Genomic DNA, 16,287 nt, shown 5'->3' with positions numbered 1-16,287 from the left:
GTGAGAGTGAACTTGACAAACAGAAATGAGACGTATGTGGGCCATTTACCACCCAGATCTCTTCCTAAGAGTCAACAAGGCTGAACAGCATGGGCTTGGCAAAGAGCCTGGTCTGTTTGAAGAAAACCTTGGAAACAAACTTGAAAAGAAGTCACCTTCTTTTTTAGCTGAATATGCTAAGTCTTTGGGTAGAGCAGTGAGAGAGTTGGGAACAGGGAGCTGGGGAACACTGCCCTGATTTTCCCAAAGGGCCTTTCCAGTTGCCGAGTTGTTGGGCGCGTGACACCACCCAGGAAGTGCAGGGAAGTTGGGCTAGTCTCTTTTATCTTGTCATGTCTGTGTTTGCTTTACAGCTTTGGGCTGCGAACGGCGTTCCTGCTCTTGCTACTCATCAGTGCCACGTGGCTGCTGGGGCTGATGGCGGTGAACAGCGATGTCATGATGTTTCACTATCTCTTTGCCATTTTCAGCTGCCTGCAGGTAAGTTGGATGGTGTCTTGTCCGTGGCAGACTGTGGTGGGCATGCTACTGCACTCAGACCTCCAAAAACCTGCTAAACGTGAGCTGACTTAGAAGAACAGAGCTGTTAAAATTACTGCTCTCTTTTCTCAAGGAGAAGGTTCTTTTTACCAAAACCATAACGTTGAGTAATTACATCTCTCACTTTTAGTCATTCTAAAGTGCTCCACTATTATAACTTGTGACAGATAAATAACAGTAAACAATTGTACTTCTGTCTTTTTAGAGACAAAATCTTTGTTATTGTCTTCTGTGTACTCACTGTTAGCAGTTGTTCAGTTGCTATCACAAACAAGAGACTTTTATTTCGCTGAGAGTGAATGGCTTCAAGTTCAAGGCTTTCACAAATTAAGTTACTGTTTAAGGAAATGAGTCAAATAATGGTTTTCAAATACAACTCATTGCATTAGGATTTTATGGGTTACTTGTCCTAGTGTACACACTTGTTGATTAAAGATGCAGAAAATAATAGTTGTTTGTAGGAGACCTGGCATGGAAATGGTCATGAAGCTTCATGTTGGTCATGATTTGAATGTGACCAAGGATGGCATTAACCGTTATGGCAACTGCCTGCAGTATTAAGACAAGCTACTGCTAGCAGGACACTCTTGTCAGCTGCAGCACAACAGCCACAAATTGCAGCCAAGGAGAAAAGAAGTCTGATGGTTCTTCTCCAGAGATGAGTGTCCATGCCCTGGAAGCACACCAAATAGGCCAGCCCGGAGCAAGGTTATTTTGCCACTGTAACTGGTGTGCTCTGAAATAACTATGCCTCCTCAGGCTGTAAAACCAGGCTTCCACAAGTCAATTTAATTTATATTAAATGAAATATAAAACTGATGAGAGGGAGGGAAGCCAGCAGCTGGAATTCTCCAAACTTGCCCAGAGAGGCACAGTGGTATGTGGCGTTTCATGTCAATGCCTTCTTTGAACTTGTATTTTTAAAGAGACATTTATGTGAGTTTTATTAATGAATAATCCCAAAGTGCTAATGCCAGCTAAGATCGCATTTGATTGAATGTTTAGAAAGTGAGCTTGAAGTTGAAAGTTACTCTAAGTCAATTGCTTTGTCTAAATCATCTTGTGATGTTGGTACAGCTGCAACTTCATGAGTGATTGGCTTCTATATACTATGTCTGCAACCAAAATTGATAATAATTTGGCAGCTGCATGAATTCCCTCGGAGCAAATACATCTGAAGGCATGCACATGCGTGCCCCCTGCCCCCAGCGAAGCTGTTAATGTGTGTTTCTGGAAGCCAACAACTGCCCAGCCCTGGGGATTTTAATGATATTCCCACCAGGAGGTATGGCTGAACCAAGGAACTTACAGGGCAACAGTTGGGACCTCTCTGCCCACAATATCTCTCCACATCTCAGAAGGCTTTCTGAAGTTCTCTTAGCAACAGTATTAAGGACACCTGCCACAGAAGTTCCCCATTTCCAGAGGTTTTCACTAAAGGCTATGATGGTTTTTATGTGCTGCTATTGATTTTGTCTCATTGTCCATGTAAAAGCTCTAAAATCTTGGTACAAGTACAACCCTGAAACTCCCTGCAATCTCTTCCAGTGGGTGGGACACAGAGGTCCCCATTGGGTATTTGGAGAAGACAGTTTCTTCCCAAATGATGAGGGAGGGCGGCACTTACCACAAGCTCAGATCTGTAAATCTTGGAGGAACACATCATTTTATATGTTTTCCCAGGCCTTATGCACATTTGAACTCAGAAGCCAATTATGAAGAAATCCTAGGAGATCAGTCAACACCATTTCAGTCAAAGACAGAAAATAGTTACTGCTATTGAAATCATGGACTACAAACTAGAATTCAGGGGTTGTTTCAGAATGGCTGTTCTCCGGTATCTGTATTTGCAGTTTGGTAGTAATGGATCAATTACATTTATTCTTCTTCTCTCTAAAATGATCCAGGGGCTGTTCATATTCTTCTTCCACTGTGTATTTGACAAAGAAGTCAGGAAGCACTTGAAGAACACTTTAACCGGGAAGAAACCTCTTCCAGACGATTCCACTGCAACAAGAGCTACATTATTAACTGTAAGGAAAAAACACTGGGAAGAACCATCCTTTTACTGGTAGACATTACCTAAAATGAACTTACAGGTGACTTGTCCTTAGTTAAGAGAATTGTGTGACTGCTTTCAGTCACTTGTACAAAGATTACTGATGGCCTCTCTCAGAAGCTTTGACTACTGTTTTAATTAGAACTTTGGAGAGTAAAGAATTCTTTTGATCATCAAAACCCACTTGGTTCCTTCAAAACTTACATTCATGGGTAATATGGGCTTTTGGTAGGATCATTCACATTGCTTTGTGTCTTTTTTTTTCCCTTCAGCGCTCTCTGAACTGTAACAACACATATATAGAAGAGCCAAATATGTATCGCACAACCCTTGGGGAATCCACTGTCTCCCTAGAAAGCACCGTCAGGTCAGCCAAGAGCCACAATAGCTACCTTGCTTATATTCTCAGGTAATCAGGTGGCAGGTGCATGGCTTTCAGGTGCTTGCCTTTCTCTTTTCATTGCTCTTGTGGAAAACATAAATGTTGTGGTTCAAATGCTGCTTGGTTTATGTTTTAACCGTTCTGGTTTATGTGACTCTCATTTTCTTTTGCATGCATCTTTGGTGGGGAGTTCCAACAGTGCAGTGGTTAACATAACTGTTATGTTAACGATATGGGCCGCGCTGCTTGCCTGTTAAAATTCAGACATGTGTCAAGGAGTGCAATTTAGCTTATTAACTTCGGGCTTTCTCAGAGTATAATTCATGTGGCCAAAGGCAGACAGCTACATTAGGATAACCTGTGTCTTGCTGTAGAAGTGACCACATTGACAATCAAGCTGGCTAGCATCCACTGCAGCTGTCTGCATTTGGCTGGAGGAATCTCATCTGCATGTGTGCCCTGTTGTTAAGAACGTTAAAGTGACCAAGAAAGTTGTCCTCTGTTTTTATTCTCAAAGGGATGAGGCTGCTCATAAGCTCAGTGGATCCTCAAGTCAAGCAAGGGCTGGTCAAACTGAAGCAGATTCCTCGATTTTCCATAGGAATCCGTCAAAATCCAATGGTAAGAATTTCTAAGTGCTTTGACCCAGTTGTGCACCTTCTCCTCCTCAGCACTTTTTGCAAAGGCTTCTGTAACAGGAAGAATAGTTAATCTGACCTGGTGTGTCTCATTCTCGTTTCGCTCTTGGCATAGCGAGATATGCAGTGGCTGCCTTACAAGGGAATCCTGGAATAGAAATATCATGTATCTGCTTCTTGTGATGGTTCAGTTTTAATCTGACAGCTGTCACAGCTGTTGACAGTTTCTGGCGTCCCTTTTCTTTCTCACAAATTATGTGCTGTTGCTCTTGATATTAATTGGAGATCTTTTAACGTTTGAGACCTTGAGGCAATATCCTCCTTTACTGCTATGTGTTTTGTACAAGAAAATGAGAAGTGTCTGTTGGCTGATTTCCTTTCATTTGGGTCTTGACGTTTAATTTTGTTGCCTTGTGGCAGTTTTTTATTTATTTAAGTGCATTTGCAGTGCTTGGTATTTCAAGGTACCTTGGTTTGCCTGTGTGTTGTGTTGATTGAGATCCTACAGAGTTACTGTTCCGCATATCAGAAAGTGCTCCCATTCTATTCTGCACCTCCCATGCACATAAAAGGTCCTGCCCACTATCTGAGCCAAGCAGTTGCGCTTCCCATATTAACTAGATGGATGCTACAGCCCTTGTGAATTGATCCTATGTGTACTTACGGATGTAAGAGCTCATCCCTGGCATGGCCTGAACCATATGCTTGCCTTTCCTTTCTCCTTGTGCATTTGTCAGCTAGTTCTGTTCAACTCCTCTCCACACTCATCTCTGTTTCTCCTTTCTGCATTTGTAGAGCACGATTCAGACTCTGACAGCGAACTGTCCCTTGATGAACACAGCAGCTCGTATGCCTCCTCCCATTCTTCGGACAGTGAGGAAGATGGGCTTGAGACAGAGAAAAAGTGGAACACATCATCTACTTCCAAAAATAATGAACGTGGCCCGCTCCACAGTACACCCAAAGGTACTCCCAGCACAAGGGAAGAGCAATGGGTTTATTCCAGTCTGCACCTTTGGAGCAGATGGGACAAATTTGCCTGACTACCATGTGGCTGAGACAGCATCCCTGCTTGCTATGCCTTGCTTCTGTGGGGAAACTTCTTGTCTTCAGCTTAAGAGACTTTTTTTCACCCCAAAGGCTTGTTCACAGGGGTGGCTGACCGCAAGTGAAAGGATACTTGAGCAAATCTGTGACTTAAGGTGCTCAGGCAGAGTGGGCTCTTCAGGTGGGTCCCCACAGCACTTGGGAATGATGCTACCCAGCCAGAAAAGTCTCATATGAAGGAAGAGGAGGAGCAAGCTGGTTTTGGGGGCAAGGGGAAGAAATACCTGCCTCTCCTCATGCAGTACAGGCTTGTGGGTTTAGTAGTGTTGGGGAGGTCCTGGCCTTAAAGAGTTGGAGATCATTGGCTACTAATAGCAGTACTGTGTGGCAGCGTGCAGGCATTTCTAGGCATAGTTCATCTTGTCCTAAATATAAGTCAGTTTGACTGACAGCTACCTAGGCTGTGTGCTCGTACTCTGCACAGACACAGGACAAGGTGTCGTGGGTGCTCTTGCCCTTTAGAAACCAACCTCCAGAAGGAGGTGGTGGGATCACCAGCTGAGAGGGCAGGTTTGCCTCACACTTCTCTCTGATGGAGACAGCGACCTTGCTCTGGGAAGGGTTTGGGCACTCTGCCATCCTACCAGGTGTGTCTTGTGGGTGTCACTGCACCCTGAGGGCAGTGCAGCCCAGCAAGGATCATCTGAAGTTTTGCTCTGGTTTGACACGCAACTCCTCCCCAGCCACAGGCACCAGGACTGGCTGGGCAGTGGTTGAGAACACATACCAAAAGTGGTTTTCGAGCTAGTGTTCTTTTGCATTGCAGTTGATACCCTTCCCAATCATGTGAAACCCTATTGGCCCACAGAGTGCATGACAGCCAGTGACAGTGAGGAGCCCAGCGGGAAACAGAAACTCAAAGTGGAGACCAAGGTCAACGTAGAGCTTCACAGGGAAAACCAGGTGAACCACAGCAATGAAGCACCGCAAGACAAGGAGAACGAAGGGCAGCAGAAGGAGAACAGACCTTTGTCCCTCCAGAATAACCAGCAGCCAGAGCAGAGGAAAGGTAATGCAGCCAACCTCACCTCACAGCCAGACTGGGAGACTGGGGGTGTTAATGAGCATTAGTTAGTTCATATGGTAGCTCTATGCTTCAAAACTCTCATTATTCCTTCTTTTCATAACAGGCATCTTAAAAAACAAAGTCACCTACCCTCCCCCGCTGGTGGATAAGAATATGAAGAATCGACTGCGGGAAAAGCTATCGGACTACAATCAGAGCACAATCTCATCCAGGACTGCTTCCCTGGGGACAAATGATGGGGTACGCTCTCCCTCAGACTCGGGGGTGACAGTGAAGAATGTTCGGAGGGAGCAGTCTCGAGACCAGCTCAATGGCATGGCCATGAACGTCCACGTGGGAACAGGACATGCTGACACCTCAGACTCAGAGTAAGTGCTAGAGGCTGAACATGGAGCAACATTTCTTGATGCACGTCCAGTAAGACCAGCAAGAGCTGTTGTGGGTATCTGGCAGTCAGCATGGAGGAAGGCAGGGGAGGAAGACCCCAGTGATGAGGACCCCTGAAGATGCCCAGTATTTTGGTGGGGAAGGGCAGCATGGGGTGGGTGTCCAGCTGGGCAGAGGGAAACCAGTGCTGGGACAGGAGATCTAAAGGCTGCAGAGAAAGTACCTTGTCAAGTTACTGACCCGAAATTACCAGGTGCATGGTTCCCACCCACTGCATGGTGATCAGTGTGTGTATTTGCTCTTGTAAACTAAATCAAACATTAACAAAAGGCTGAGCAAGCTCTCAGCAAAAGAGTATTCTCAAAACCTCATCACTCATCATAATTCATACATTTAAAATGAGGACAACAGCCGTATGTAAAGTCTGTGCAAATATTTTACGCATGTAGTCTGGTTTTTTACTACCACACAGAATAGTCTCATTCTTTCTCCAGACTGAGAGAAAATTTGTCATGCAGCTTTAACTGTGACACGTCCCACCACGCTTTAGCACCCGTGTTGTCTGAGTGCACAGACCATTCCCAGCTAACTATAAAAGTACATTTTTGGGATGCCGGGAACTGCTGATGGAATATATCCTGGTTAGCCAGAGGTGTCCTTAACAAGCTGCTACCAGGTAATACAGTCATCACTGGAGAATAAGTAGCCGACTTGTGCTAAGCAACTGTTTTATCTCCGCGCCTTTTGCATAGTGTAAACCTCTGCTGTTGGACAGCAGATCCTGTGAACCTATCTGAAATACCAGGTTTCTAACAGCTTGTAAGATTTACATGTTAACTTTGCATCTTCACCAAAGTGTTAGCCAAGTGCAAAGCCTCCATACAGCTTCCTCTAAAGAGAGCATCTCTTGCGTACTACCTGGCCTTGCCCTCCAGGGCAGCATCTCCCCTTGCAAATGTTGGATTGGCAAGGCATGGCAACCTCACGGAGCATGAGCCCTTACTAAGAAGGATTGGGTGGTTCGGGGGGAGCAGTTTGCCTGTGCCTGTTTAACACTAAGCCTGCATGATTGCTTCTTCTCACTAACAGAGGCAGTAATGAAACTTCAATTTGAACCATCAGGAAACTGTGAGCACTGCTGGCGGTTCTGGACCCCTCGCCACGGGTCCGCCTGCCCTGGACTTCATCGGAGGGGCCGCGTAGCGAGGAGGACGAGGTGGGCATTGATTCCCACATGGTTTCAGTTACGGCAGACTCCTGGCTGCTCACGGTGGAGACACAGTGCCCGGACATTCCTGCAGTAAGGCCGCTGTGTGGTACGCTCCCTGTGGCACGAACCCATGCCAAAACACATGGAAATGGCCACAGGGATGCACTGTGAGGGACAGATATCTGCTCACAGTGTGGACAGTGCTTCAGGGGTTGCTTATTACTGGGGAGAACCAAGGAAATATATGTTATTATCACGGTGGACTTACAGTAAGTCAATCCATCAGCCTGAAGACAAGCACCAGGGGACATCTCTTGTGGAGTTTTCTCCAGCTACAGTGTGAACCCTTTGGCTTGCTGGGCTCTAGGGAGGAATATCCCACCAAGTGTCCTTTTGTTTCTATGCCAGCATCTCTATCCATCCCCCTATGGACACGTCATCTTAAGAAAAAAAATCCTTTATATATATATATATAAAGTGTAGATACTTTTATATATTTTGTATGGTGTTGCTAAAGAAAAAGTCCCTTTGTATATTTTACATTTATACTGATCTGAATTTGATAATAGGAAATCAATTAAAAGAGGTTTTGATATTTTTTATATGAATATTGCACAATTTTACTTGAATTTGGCATTTGATAAAGTGAGGTTTGCATGGAAGCCACCTTAAGGCAGTGCAGTTTTCAAAGTAATTTGGTAATGATTACATGGACATCCATGGCTGTAATTTATAAGTTCTGTTGACAGGTTTTGGAACACTTTAAGGACACAGTATGTCTTCTTCGTAACCTCTTCTAAAACTCAGAAGAAATGTTTTGTTTTTTCATTTCTTGGTGTTTTGACCTCTTCTCTCAAGTGCATTGAAATGTTCAGCAACTGAACTTCAGGACTAAAAATAAGTCGTATCTTTGTCTAAGATTTCAACACAGTCCTTGTCTGGAAGAAGTCAAATCTGTAGTTTGCCTTACTAAAAGACCAAGAAAAGAAGTGGTGTCATTGTATGGTAGGCTTTACCTTTGGCCTGGCTCTGCATGTGCTCAGAAGAGGGCCCTCCTCCCGTGGGGCAAGTTCTCCCTCCGGCACAGTGTTTGATTTTACTGTTAATTTCTTTCTCAATGGATTCAACATGTTGCTAATCAAAGCAGAAATGTGAGTCTTTAAGGATGCCCAGGTTTCACTGCCCAGCTCTTTGACAAAGCCCTGTGGCCGCCTTGCTGTTTCAGAAAGCACATGGAAGGCCTAAGGTTTCATGTTTCCCATAAAATACACTGTTTTCACAAGTATAGGAGAGTCAAGTGTGGGCTGTCCGCCATCCTTACCCTCCTGCAATGGTTGCAAGAAAAGGAATAATAAGGTGTTAAAAAGTTGGCATCCAAAAGCTCTGCTGGCAGCTCCCGGAGGTGGGAATACGTGACTCAAAGGGCAGCAGTGGTGTGGCCATGACCTGCTCTCTGCCACCAAGGCTTGCTCGGTGTAGCATTCCTTTTGGGAAAACATTGGCTTTTGCTTGTGTAACTGTGTGTATTAAAGGGAAAAAGTAGAAAATCAGGCTAAATAAAATGCAGGAGTTGAGGGAAAAGATGAAATAATACATACTGTGATCTTGGTTTCCTTATATTCTCATGCATTTTCAAACGTATCGAGGAGGCCTCTGGAAGGGGAGAGGGAGGAAGGATGCTGTTCCTTTAAAAATGATGCAACATACTGTGTGACATTTTCTGGTGGAAAAAGGTTTTGAATGTTCTAAGGGTCTGGCACGTGGCTGTGTGCTCAGGCGTTGTCTATAACCCACACTAGTTGTTTTTACATCTGTGTATGTATATTTTGTCCCAGTGAGATGTAGGTAGTTTTTATTTTGATCAGAATTGTTGCAGTAAATGAGGGTCAGTTGTATTAATGACAAAAAAAAAAAAATTAAAAGCTATTTTTATGACTTTTTAAAAGCTTTATGGCAGATTAGACACTGGAGGTTGTTGTTTTTTTAACAAATGTATATTTATTAATGTGCAGAACACTGGAATTGCAGCACAGATGAAAGGAGAATTTACAATAAATTAAGAAATTGTTTTTTGAACTTGTATTCTTCCTGTGCTGTTTATTTGAAGTGCAGCACTGAGGGTCCGAATGGCATCTCCCAGGGCTCAGAAAGTAGCAGGAGGGAGGACACACGGGTACCCATTGCGCTCTTGCCAAGGGAGCAGAGGCTGTAGAGCATCAGCCACCAGCGCTGCTCCCTGCGGGATGCTGCCAGCCCTGGTTGTGTCTCGGAGGGGGTTTGCTTGGGATGGACACACGCAGATAAACACACACACAATCCCCCTTCCAGCCCAGTGCCCTGTGCTGGCAAAGGGTACCCCACACATTGTGTTTTCGGTCCAGACCCGTGGCATTTCTCACACCTGAGTCTGTGGAAGAACACCCTCTGCAACCTAGAGCAAAGCAGACCACCAGCAAAGCACCGGCTTTAGAAGAGGAGGTTGGAGAAGGGCTAGAGGGGGTCAGGCAGCCAGCCCAGGCCATGAAAGCTGCAATGAGAAGGACCTCGTGGACTTTCTTGGCTACATTCTTGTCGTTCTCAAGCCAACTGAGGCCAAGTCGTGGTCTTGTGCACTCTGTACTTTCCAGGCTGTTGTGCAAGTCTTTGTTCATGCATCTCATGAGGCGCAGCAGTGACCTGCATGTGTCTGCCAGGTTCCTGGAAATAGAAGTATGTCTCAGTATCATCTGGGCAGCTTTTCCATAAATGTTTCTAAACATTAGGCAATAAACTGGGAGGGTGTCAGAGGAGAAAGCCTCGTTACTGTCATGATTGAGGGGCAAAATCAAAGACAGGATCTTCACTTTGCGAACAGCTCTGCCAAACCTTTCCAAGTGAAGAACGACGGGCTGGGGCTGTGTTTTTGTTAGATATTCATATGCTCGAGGAAATAGTGAGTGTGTGAAGCCCTGTGCATGTATAAACAGGGCAGATGACAAGAGGGTCCCTGCGTATGATGTGTTTAAATGCAGTGAAAGTATTGATAAAGTACCAGTGACTCCAGCACCAGCTCTGCTGGGTGAGAAGCAGAGGAAGACACAGGTACCCCCCCGACCCCTGCAAGCAGATGCTCACAGCTGCTGTTCCTTGGGAAGACCTTAGAAAAGCATCAGCGGGGAGAGCCCACGCCAGCAGTTGCCCCTGCAGCCACCCGGTGCCCCAGCGCCAGCCAGCACCACGCAGCTGCGGCAGGAGTAAACGGGTGAGTGTAAGACAGCAGTGAGACGAGCTCCACGTGCAACGCACCAGCGCGTCCTCGGAGCTGGTGATGCTGATCTCCTCAGGCAGAGAATCAGGGCAGCTCCCAGCGGAGCTCCCAATGGAGCCTCCACAGCCCACGGCTCCTGCCCCAAGCTGGAAAATCACACAGCTCCCACTGCTAGTGAGCGCTACCCAAAGCCAACCGGAGGGTCTGCAGCAGGAAGGCAAACAGGCGGGTTCTGTAGTGACACAAGTCCTCAGGAGGAAATAACACCCCATGTCTATGGCACATGGCAAGCATTCATAATAATAGCTATGCTGGAGCAAGCACCCTGAAGGTACAAAGGGATATGAGCACTCTTTCAGTCAAAGCTGCGTTCCTAGTGCATGCTCATCAGATTTAACAAAATGAAAAAAGAACCTACAGCAGTGATTTTATTAGTTACAAAAGCAGCTCCCAAAAGCCAGCAGGTTCTAAGAGGGGGCAGAATACCTCGTTTTACATGGTCCCATCAAGTTAGGAACATCCCACTGAATCCAGTGCGAACAGCAGCAGTTGGGAGCCAGTGAAGTGCACAAGTTTTCCAGGTGAAGCAGTAAATCAACCTCGACTTTGAGAAAGATCAGTGCATTTTATTACGTTTCAATTTTCTGGAAAAAAAGATGAGAAAGTCGGGAATGGTTAACTCCTCCACTGCCAGCTCACGGGAACAGGTTTTAGGGAGGGAAAGGATCAGGGAAAAGCCCTGCTGTCTTAGGGTTAGAGGCTTGGGTTAGGGCTAGGCTTCATTCTGCTGGCATGGAATGGCCAAACTAATGGAAGTAAGCAGGCGGCCAGGAGGGCCCGAGGTGCCGTGCCACCAAAGCATGCCCGACACACGGCTCTTCTGCCCCAGGCTGTCCAAGGGAAAACACTTCCCTGGTGGATCTCATCGAGGTTATACCAAGCACCAACCAAAAGCAACTTGTGTGTTTCATTTCCCACTCACCCAAGTGACATGCCAGCTCCCCGGGTGTCCATCTGCCCCACGCATGGCTCCCCTCTGCAGCAGAGCCAGTGCCATCACAGCCCAGGTGACCCCAAAGAGGGTTCTGTCGATGCTGGTTCCACTCGCTGGAGCAGACCAGCAGCAGAGCCCTTGTGTTTCTCACAGGGCATTTAGCTTGCCTTCACAGGTGATGCAGATACATGCCCTGCATCCCTTGGGATTTGCTGTAAGCTCCAGCTGTGTTAAAACTTCCTCTCTCTAAGTGGAGAGGAGCCCTGCCTCCACTGGGCTCGCTTTTCATGGCAGTATTAGCTACAGGGATGTGTTACAGCTGATGCCCATCGCAGTGAGGGGGTTAGGTAGTTGTGGCCAGCAGCACACAAGCAGAGTTGCCTGCTCTGATTCCCAGGATCAACCTTTTGTGCTTAGAGAGTATTTACATGTTCCTCCTGATCCGTCAGTGATGCTCAGCCTCTGGATTCACGAAGGAGGGTAACTTGCAGGGAACCACCTTAAAAGTCATCAGTGTCACATCCTCTCCTCTGGGTAGTGAATTCTGCTCTCTCTGTAATTCAAGCACTCAGTGCAGAGATGGCACACTAGGTGAGGGCAGTCTCTGCTCCATCAAATGGCCATGGGACTTCAGTAAGGTTCAAACCTGGCTACTAATCACCTCACAGACATTTTTCTTGTGCTGCCTCAGTCACCCTGAAAGCCAGGTGTAAAACCAGCATGGTGTAAAAATCATACACCGTAAAACACCTTCTTTAACATTTAAAACCAGCACAGGCTGTTCCAACTGATTTCTACTTCAGCAAGAAGTGCGGATAGTACATAAAGTGATCTTCAGTTTAGAAACCGTGCCTGAAACCTTTTAAACTTGTAATAAATTGATCACACAGCTTTACTACACACACCAAATGTGCTAACGGAGCTCCTCTGCCATGGAGCTGGTTAGTGTGACACAACTTGTAGAGTCCTTCATGTACTCCCAGAGAGGAGCAATAGATAAAAATGTGACAGTAGAAAAACCCACCTTAAGTAACTAGATTAAAACTGAAACTACCTTTAATCCAGCGCCAATCTTAAATCTACCTGATGCCTTATGTCTGGTTATCCCATTTCTGTATACCAGTCTTTCTTATGTTTATAACTCATCATTCTTTGATGTTTATGATTTCCTACAAAGCCTCATTCAGATTAACGAAGCCAGCCCAGCCCAGATGAGTTTGCTTTGCCATGGGGCAGGAGCTGCAGGAGGGCTGCGGACGCAGCCTTTGAGATGTACAGATTGCCAAAGATATCTGTGCTGTGCTCATCCTTACATGTGAATTTCCCTGAAGTCGTTCAAATAAGAGATGTTGCGCTGCTCGCTGTAACTCCTCATGCTTCCCCTGTGTTGCAGTGGGTACAATACAGGATTTTCCTGCTGTGCTGGTGTTGATCAGCCCTGGAGAAAGCAGCAGATGGGAGTCAGAGAGGGGATAGGTACAGCACCTGCCCTAGGAGAGGAGCACATGGGGCATCTTCCCTGCTCCAGAGGATGCAGGTGAACCTCTCATCTCTGTTCTGGCTGGATTTCATTACAATTTGAAGAGAACTGGATGCACAGAGGGATGAAAGAGCTGGCATCAAATCAATGCTACATCTCTCTGGGTCTCCTCTTTCCTACCCAGGGGCTTTCTCAGAGCTAAAGAAGACAAAGAAGAGTTCACCATTAGTCCAAGAGTCCAGCTTGAAGTTTGTCAGAACAACCCCGATGGCTCATCTGCCAGGCAGAGCTGCTGGTAACAGCTACCACTGACACTCAGAGCACACCCAGCTCCTTGCAGCCCCAGAGACACAGACCCAGGAGCCCTGCAGGAACGCAAAGCACGTGAGGAATCTCCATCATGACCCTCGCAGCACTGCTGGAGGAATCCAGGATGGAGCAGTCCGGTCACTTCTATCTTCATGAAGCTTCTTGCTAGAAGTAAGGTCTCCTGTCGCCTTTCCACACAGGAGCTGATGTGCTGGAATTACAAGGCTGGTGTTTCCCTGGGAGCATCCTCAATGGAGGGTGCTACTGAATGGGAATGCTGCCACTGAACTACCAAAGTTCAGAGAGGGGCAGTCCCCTGGGAAAATTTCATTCCTCCAGGTAGGGACAGATCAAGGGGAATCTCTCCATGTATTTCATTGTTTCTATGACCTTAAAACTTTCAGAGTGAGTTTGAAGCTCTTTTGTATTGAAGAAATTACTCAACATGCTGTAAAACTGCATAGAATGAGGAGTCCATTAACTATCTCCTTCTCAAGTTTCTGTAGGTGATGCTATATGTTTAATAAAACACAAGACACTGTAGAAAAGAAAAAAAACCAAGAGATACCATGAATCAAACCCAGAAATTAGTGTTCATCAGACACACACACAAATACAGCCATCCAAGAGCTAGATGAAGTTTAAGAGTGACCATGGGTTCAAACTTAAACAGGGTAGATTTAGATTAGACATTGGGCAGAAGTTCTTCCCTGTGAGGGTGCTGAGGCGCTGGCACAGGGTGCCCGGAGAAGCTGTGGCTGCCCCATCCCTGGCAGTGTTCAAGGCCAGGTTGGACACAGGGGCTTGGAGCAACCTGGTCTAGTGGAAGGTGTCCCTGCCTATGGCAGGGGGTAGGAACTGGATGAGCTTTATGGTCCCTTCCAACCCAAACCATTCTATGATTCTAAGGAAGCGAATGACCAGCACAGCACAGGGGTCTGAGGACAGGCAGGACCTGAACTCTAAATAAAGAGCATGTGTTTGCCTTGCTGCGGGGCTGCCACTGAGCTGACTGCTACCATGACCACTGCCCAGCCCTGACCCGAGTTAGGCTCCATGAAGCTGCTGCTTCTCAGCCGGCTGATCGGCGGGATGAAATGACAGCACAGCTTTAGCCCTGCCTTGAGCAAACCCACCCAGTGACAGTTCTTCCCATGTGCTGCCTCAGCAAAACTCTAAAACAAAAGGAAAAACTTGGCAATTACGGACGTGTTAATTGCTCTTCCTATAGCCGCCATCCCCCAGCAGTGTCGGTCACGGTGGAAGGGATGAACGTGATGTCCTGGTGCCTCCTGGTGCTGAAGCTGGAAATGACATGGCACCTCGCTGCACCACCGCACATTGGGGTGATTATTGCATTATGATGGACCATTTCATTGTGTTTAATTCATTAAAGCATGTAAATACATATAAATGCAGAAAAAGCATTTTTAAAACGCTAATATGCATGGCTGCAAGTATGCTCCTTATCAGTGGGACATTACCTACTGTCACCATCTCCCAACCATGCATAGTACCACGATGCTCCTAACACCCACTTTTTCCAGGCCTGAAGGCCAGTCAGTACCTATCGCCTCCTCCATTTTTATCCCTATTTCTTGCATGGAAAACAAACCCTTTTTGTTTACTTACCTGTTTGGGGACTTTCTTGGCCTTGGTAGTAGTCAGGGCTATAGGTCTGTCTTTGCTGTGGCCCTGTACAGGATGGAATAAAATTCCCCTTGCCAGAGAATCTACGTGTAACAGGAGCAAGATCTCATACAGAAAGTCAGTAGTTAAGACCCTTACCCAGGAGAAACACATGGGATAGAGAGAGAAGTGTACTACTCACGCTGAACAGTACAGGCTATTTGGAAATGCTGTTTTAAACATGCAAACTTCATGTGGCTGGACACATGCAACCTGTTGTAAAACATCCCATGCAGGAAGCTGTGTGCAATTTGAATTACACAAATGCCTACTAATTCCTATCTCCCAGCAGGATGGTGAGATTCACTGGGAGCAATAGCAGCAATTGCTTTATCATGTCGAAGGTCTTTGCTCATCACCACGGCAAGAGGCTGAGCCGTACTAAAGCCAAGAGGCCTCTATCACTCTCAGACAAGGAGTCTCTACTAACCAAACACTGCCCATACTCACCTCTTCCTCAGATGAGGTTTCTTCAGCAGAACCACGAGGTTCAGCTCTGATTATAAAATCAAAGTCCCTGAGCCTCAGAAGTGAATTGAGAGCATTGCTACAGAGGTTTCCACTGAAGAGCAGCATCTTAGTTTACGAATTTTCTGCACTAGCCATTCTGGATTGCTGCTGTATCCAATCTTAAGGATGCTTAAAGAAAAAGAGGGAAGCACAACGTTTGTTGAAAAGGTTCCATCTTACAGAAGCTATAGCAGGCACTCGTGCCCCACTCCAGCTACACTACAAGCAGCATTGGCTAAACTTCCCTGCTATGAGGCACCGGCTCAGCAGCTCTCAGCAAACCTCATTGCCAGAACTCCTACGTTCACCATAACAATGTTAAAAGAACTTACAACTCCTGCACCAACTGTGCCTTAGCCAAGCGAGCACCCTGAATCCCCTGGGGTTTGGATGCAACCAGCATTGTACCAGCAATCCAACAGCAAAATTCTCCCAGTGCATTATCCAAGGGATAAAAAAGAAAAATAACAATATTTTTTTAAAAGCTGAGGAAAAGTGAAAAAACTCCTTTTCTCTTCAAGGATTAAGGAAATGCATCCAGGCAACAGGTAAACACACCCCTGCTTGAGTGAGCCATCCCTTGGATTCTGCCTGTGCTCACAGCCAGCAGCGCTATATACAGGCAGTGAAGCGGAGCTCAAACCACCCATCAGCTCCACCCATCACTGCCGTAACACTCACACCCAGGAAACCACAAGTAACTACTAA

At 46.3% G+C, this 16,287-nt stretch overlaps 1 protein-coding gene across 10 annotated transcripts in view; it reads left to right on the top strand.

Moving 5' to 3' along the window:
* The window catches only part of CELSR1 (cadherin EGF LAG seven-pass G-type receptor 1), a 165,844-nt gene extending 156,412 nt beyond the window's left edge, over window positions 1-9,432 (top strand). For 2 of the 10 annotated variants that reach the window (XM_030480080.1, XM_030480079.1), the window contains exons 28-35: window positions 354-480; window positions 2,448-2,573; window positions 2,872-3,008; window positions 3,499-3,602; window positions 4,415-4,585; window positions 5,493-5,735; window positions 5,857-6,121; window positions 6,635-7,221. In XM_030480080.1, the coding sequence (XP_030335940.1) occupies window positions 354-480; window positions 2,448-2,573; window positions 2,872-3,008; window positions 3,499-3,602; window positions 4,415-4,585; window positions 5,493-5,735; window positions 5,857-6,121; window positions 6,635-6,767 (1,306 nt within the window). In that variant the 3' untranslated portion in view covers window positions 6,768-7,221. The other 8 variants (XM_030480072.1, XM_030480071.1, XM_030480073.2 and 5 more) reach the window with 7 other exon arrangements.
* Window positions 9,433-16,287: the final 6,855 nt, after the last annotated feature.

The sequence above is a fragment of the Strigops habroptila genome, chromosome 3, assembly GCF_004027225.2.
Source record: "Strigops habroptila isolate Jane chromosome 3, bStrHab1.2.pri, whole genome shotgun sequence".
Taxonomy (NCBI): domain Eukaryota; kingdom Metazoa; phylum Chordata; class Aves; order Psittaciformes; family Psittacidae; genus Strigops; species Strigops habroptila.
The sequence above is the reverse complement of the archived record's forward strand: the minus strand, read 5'-3'. Positions and strand labels throughout refer to the sequence as shown.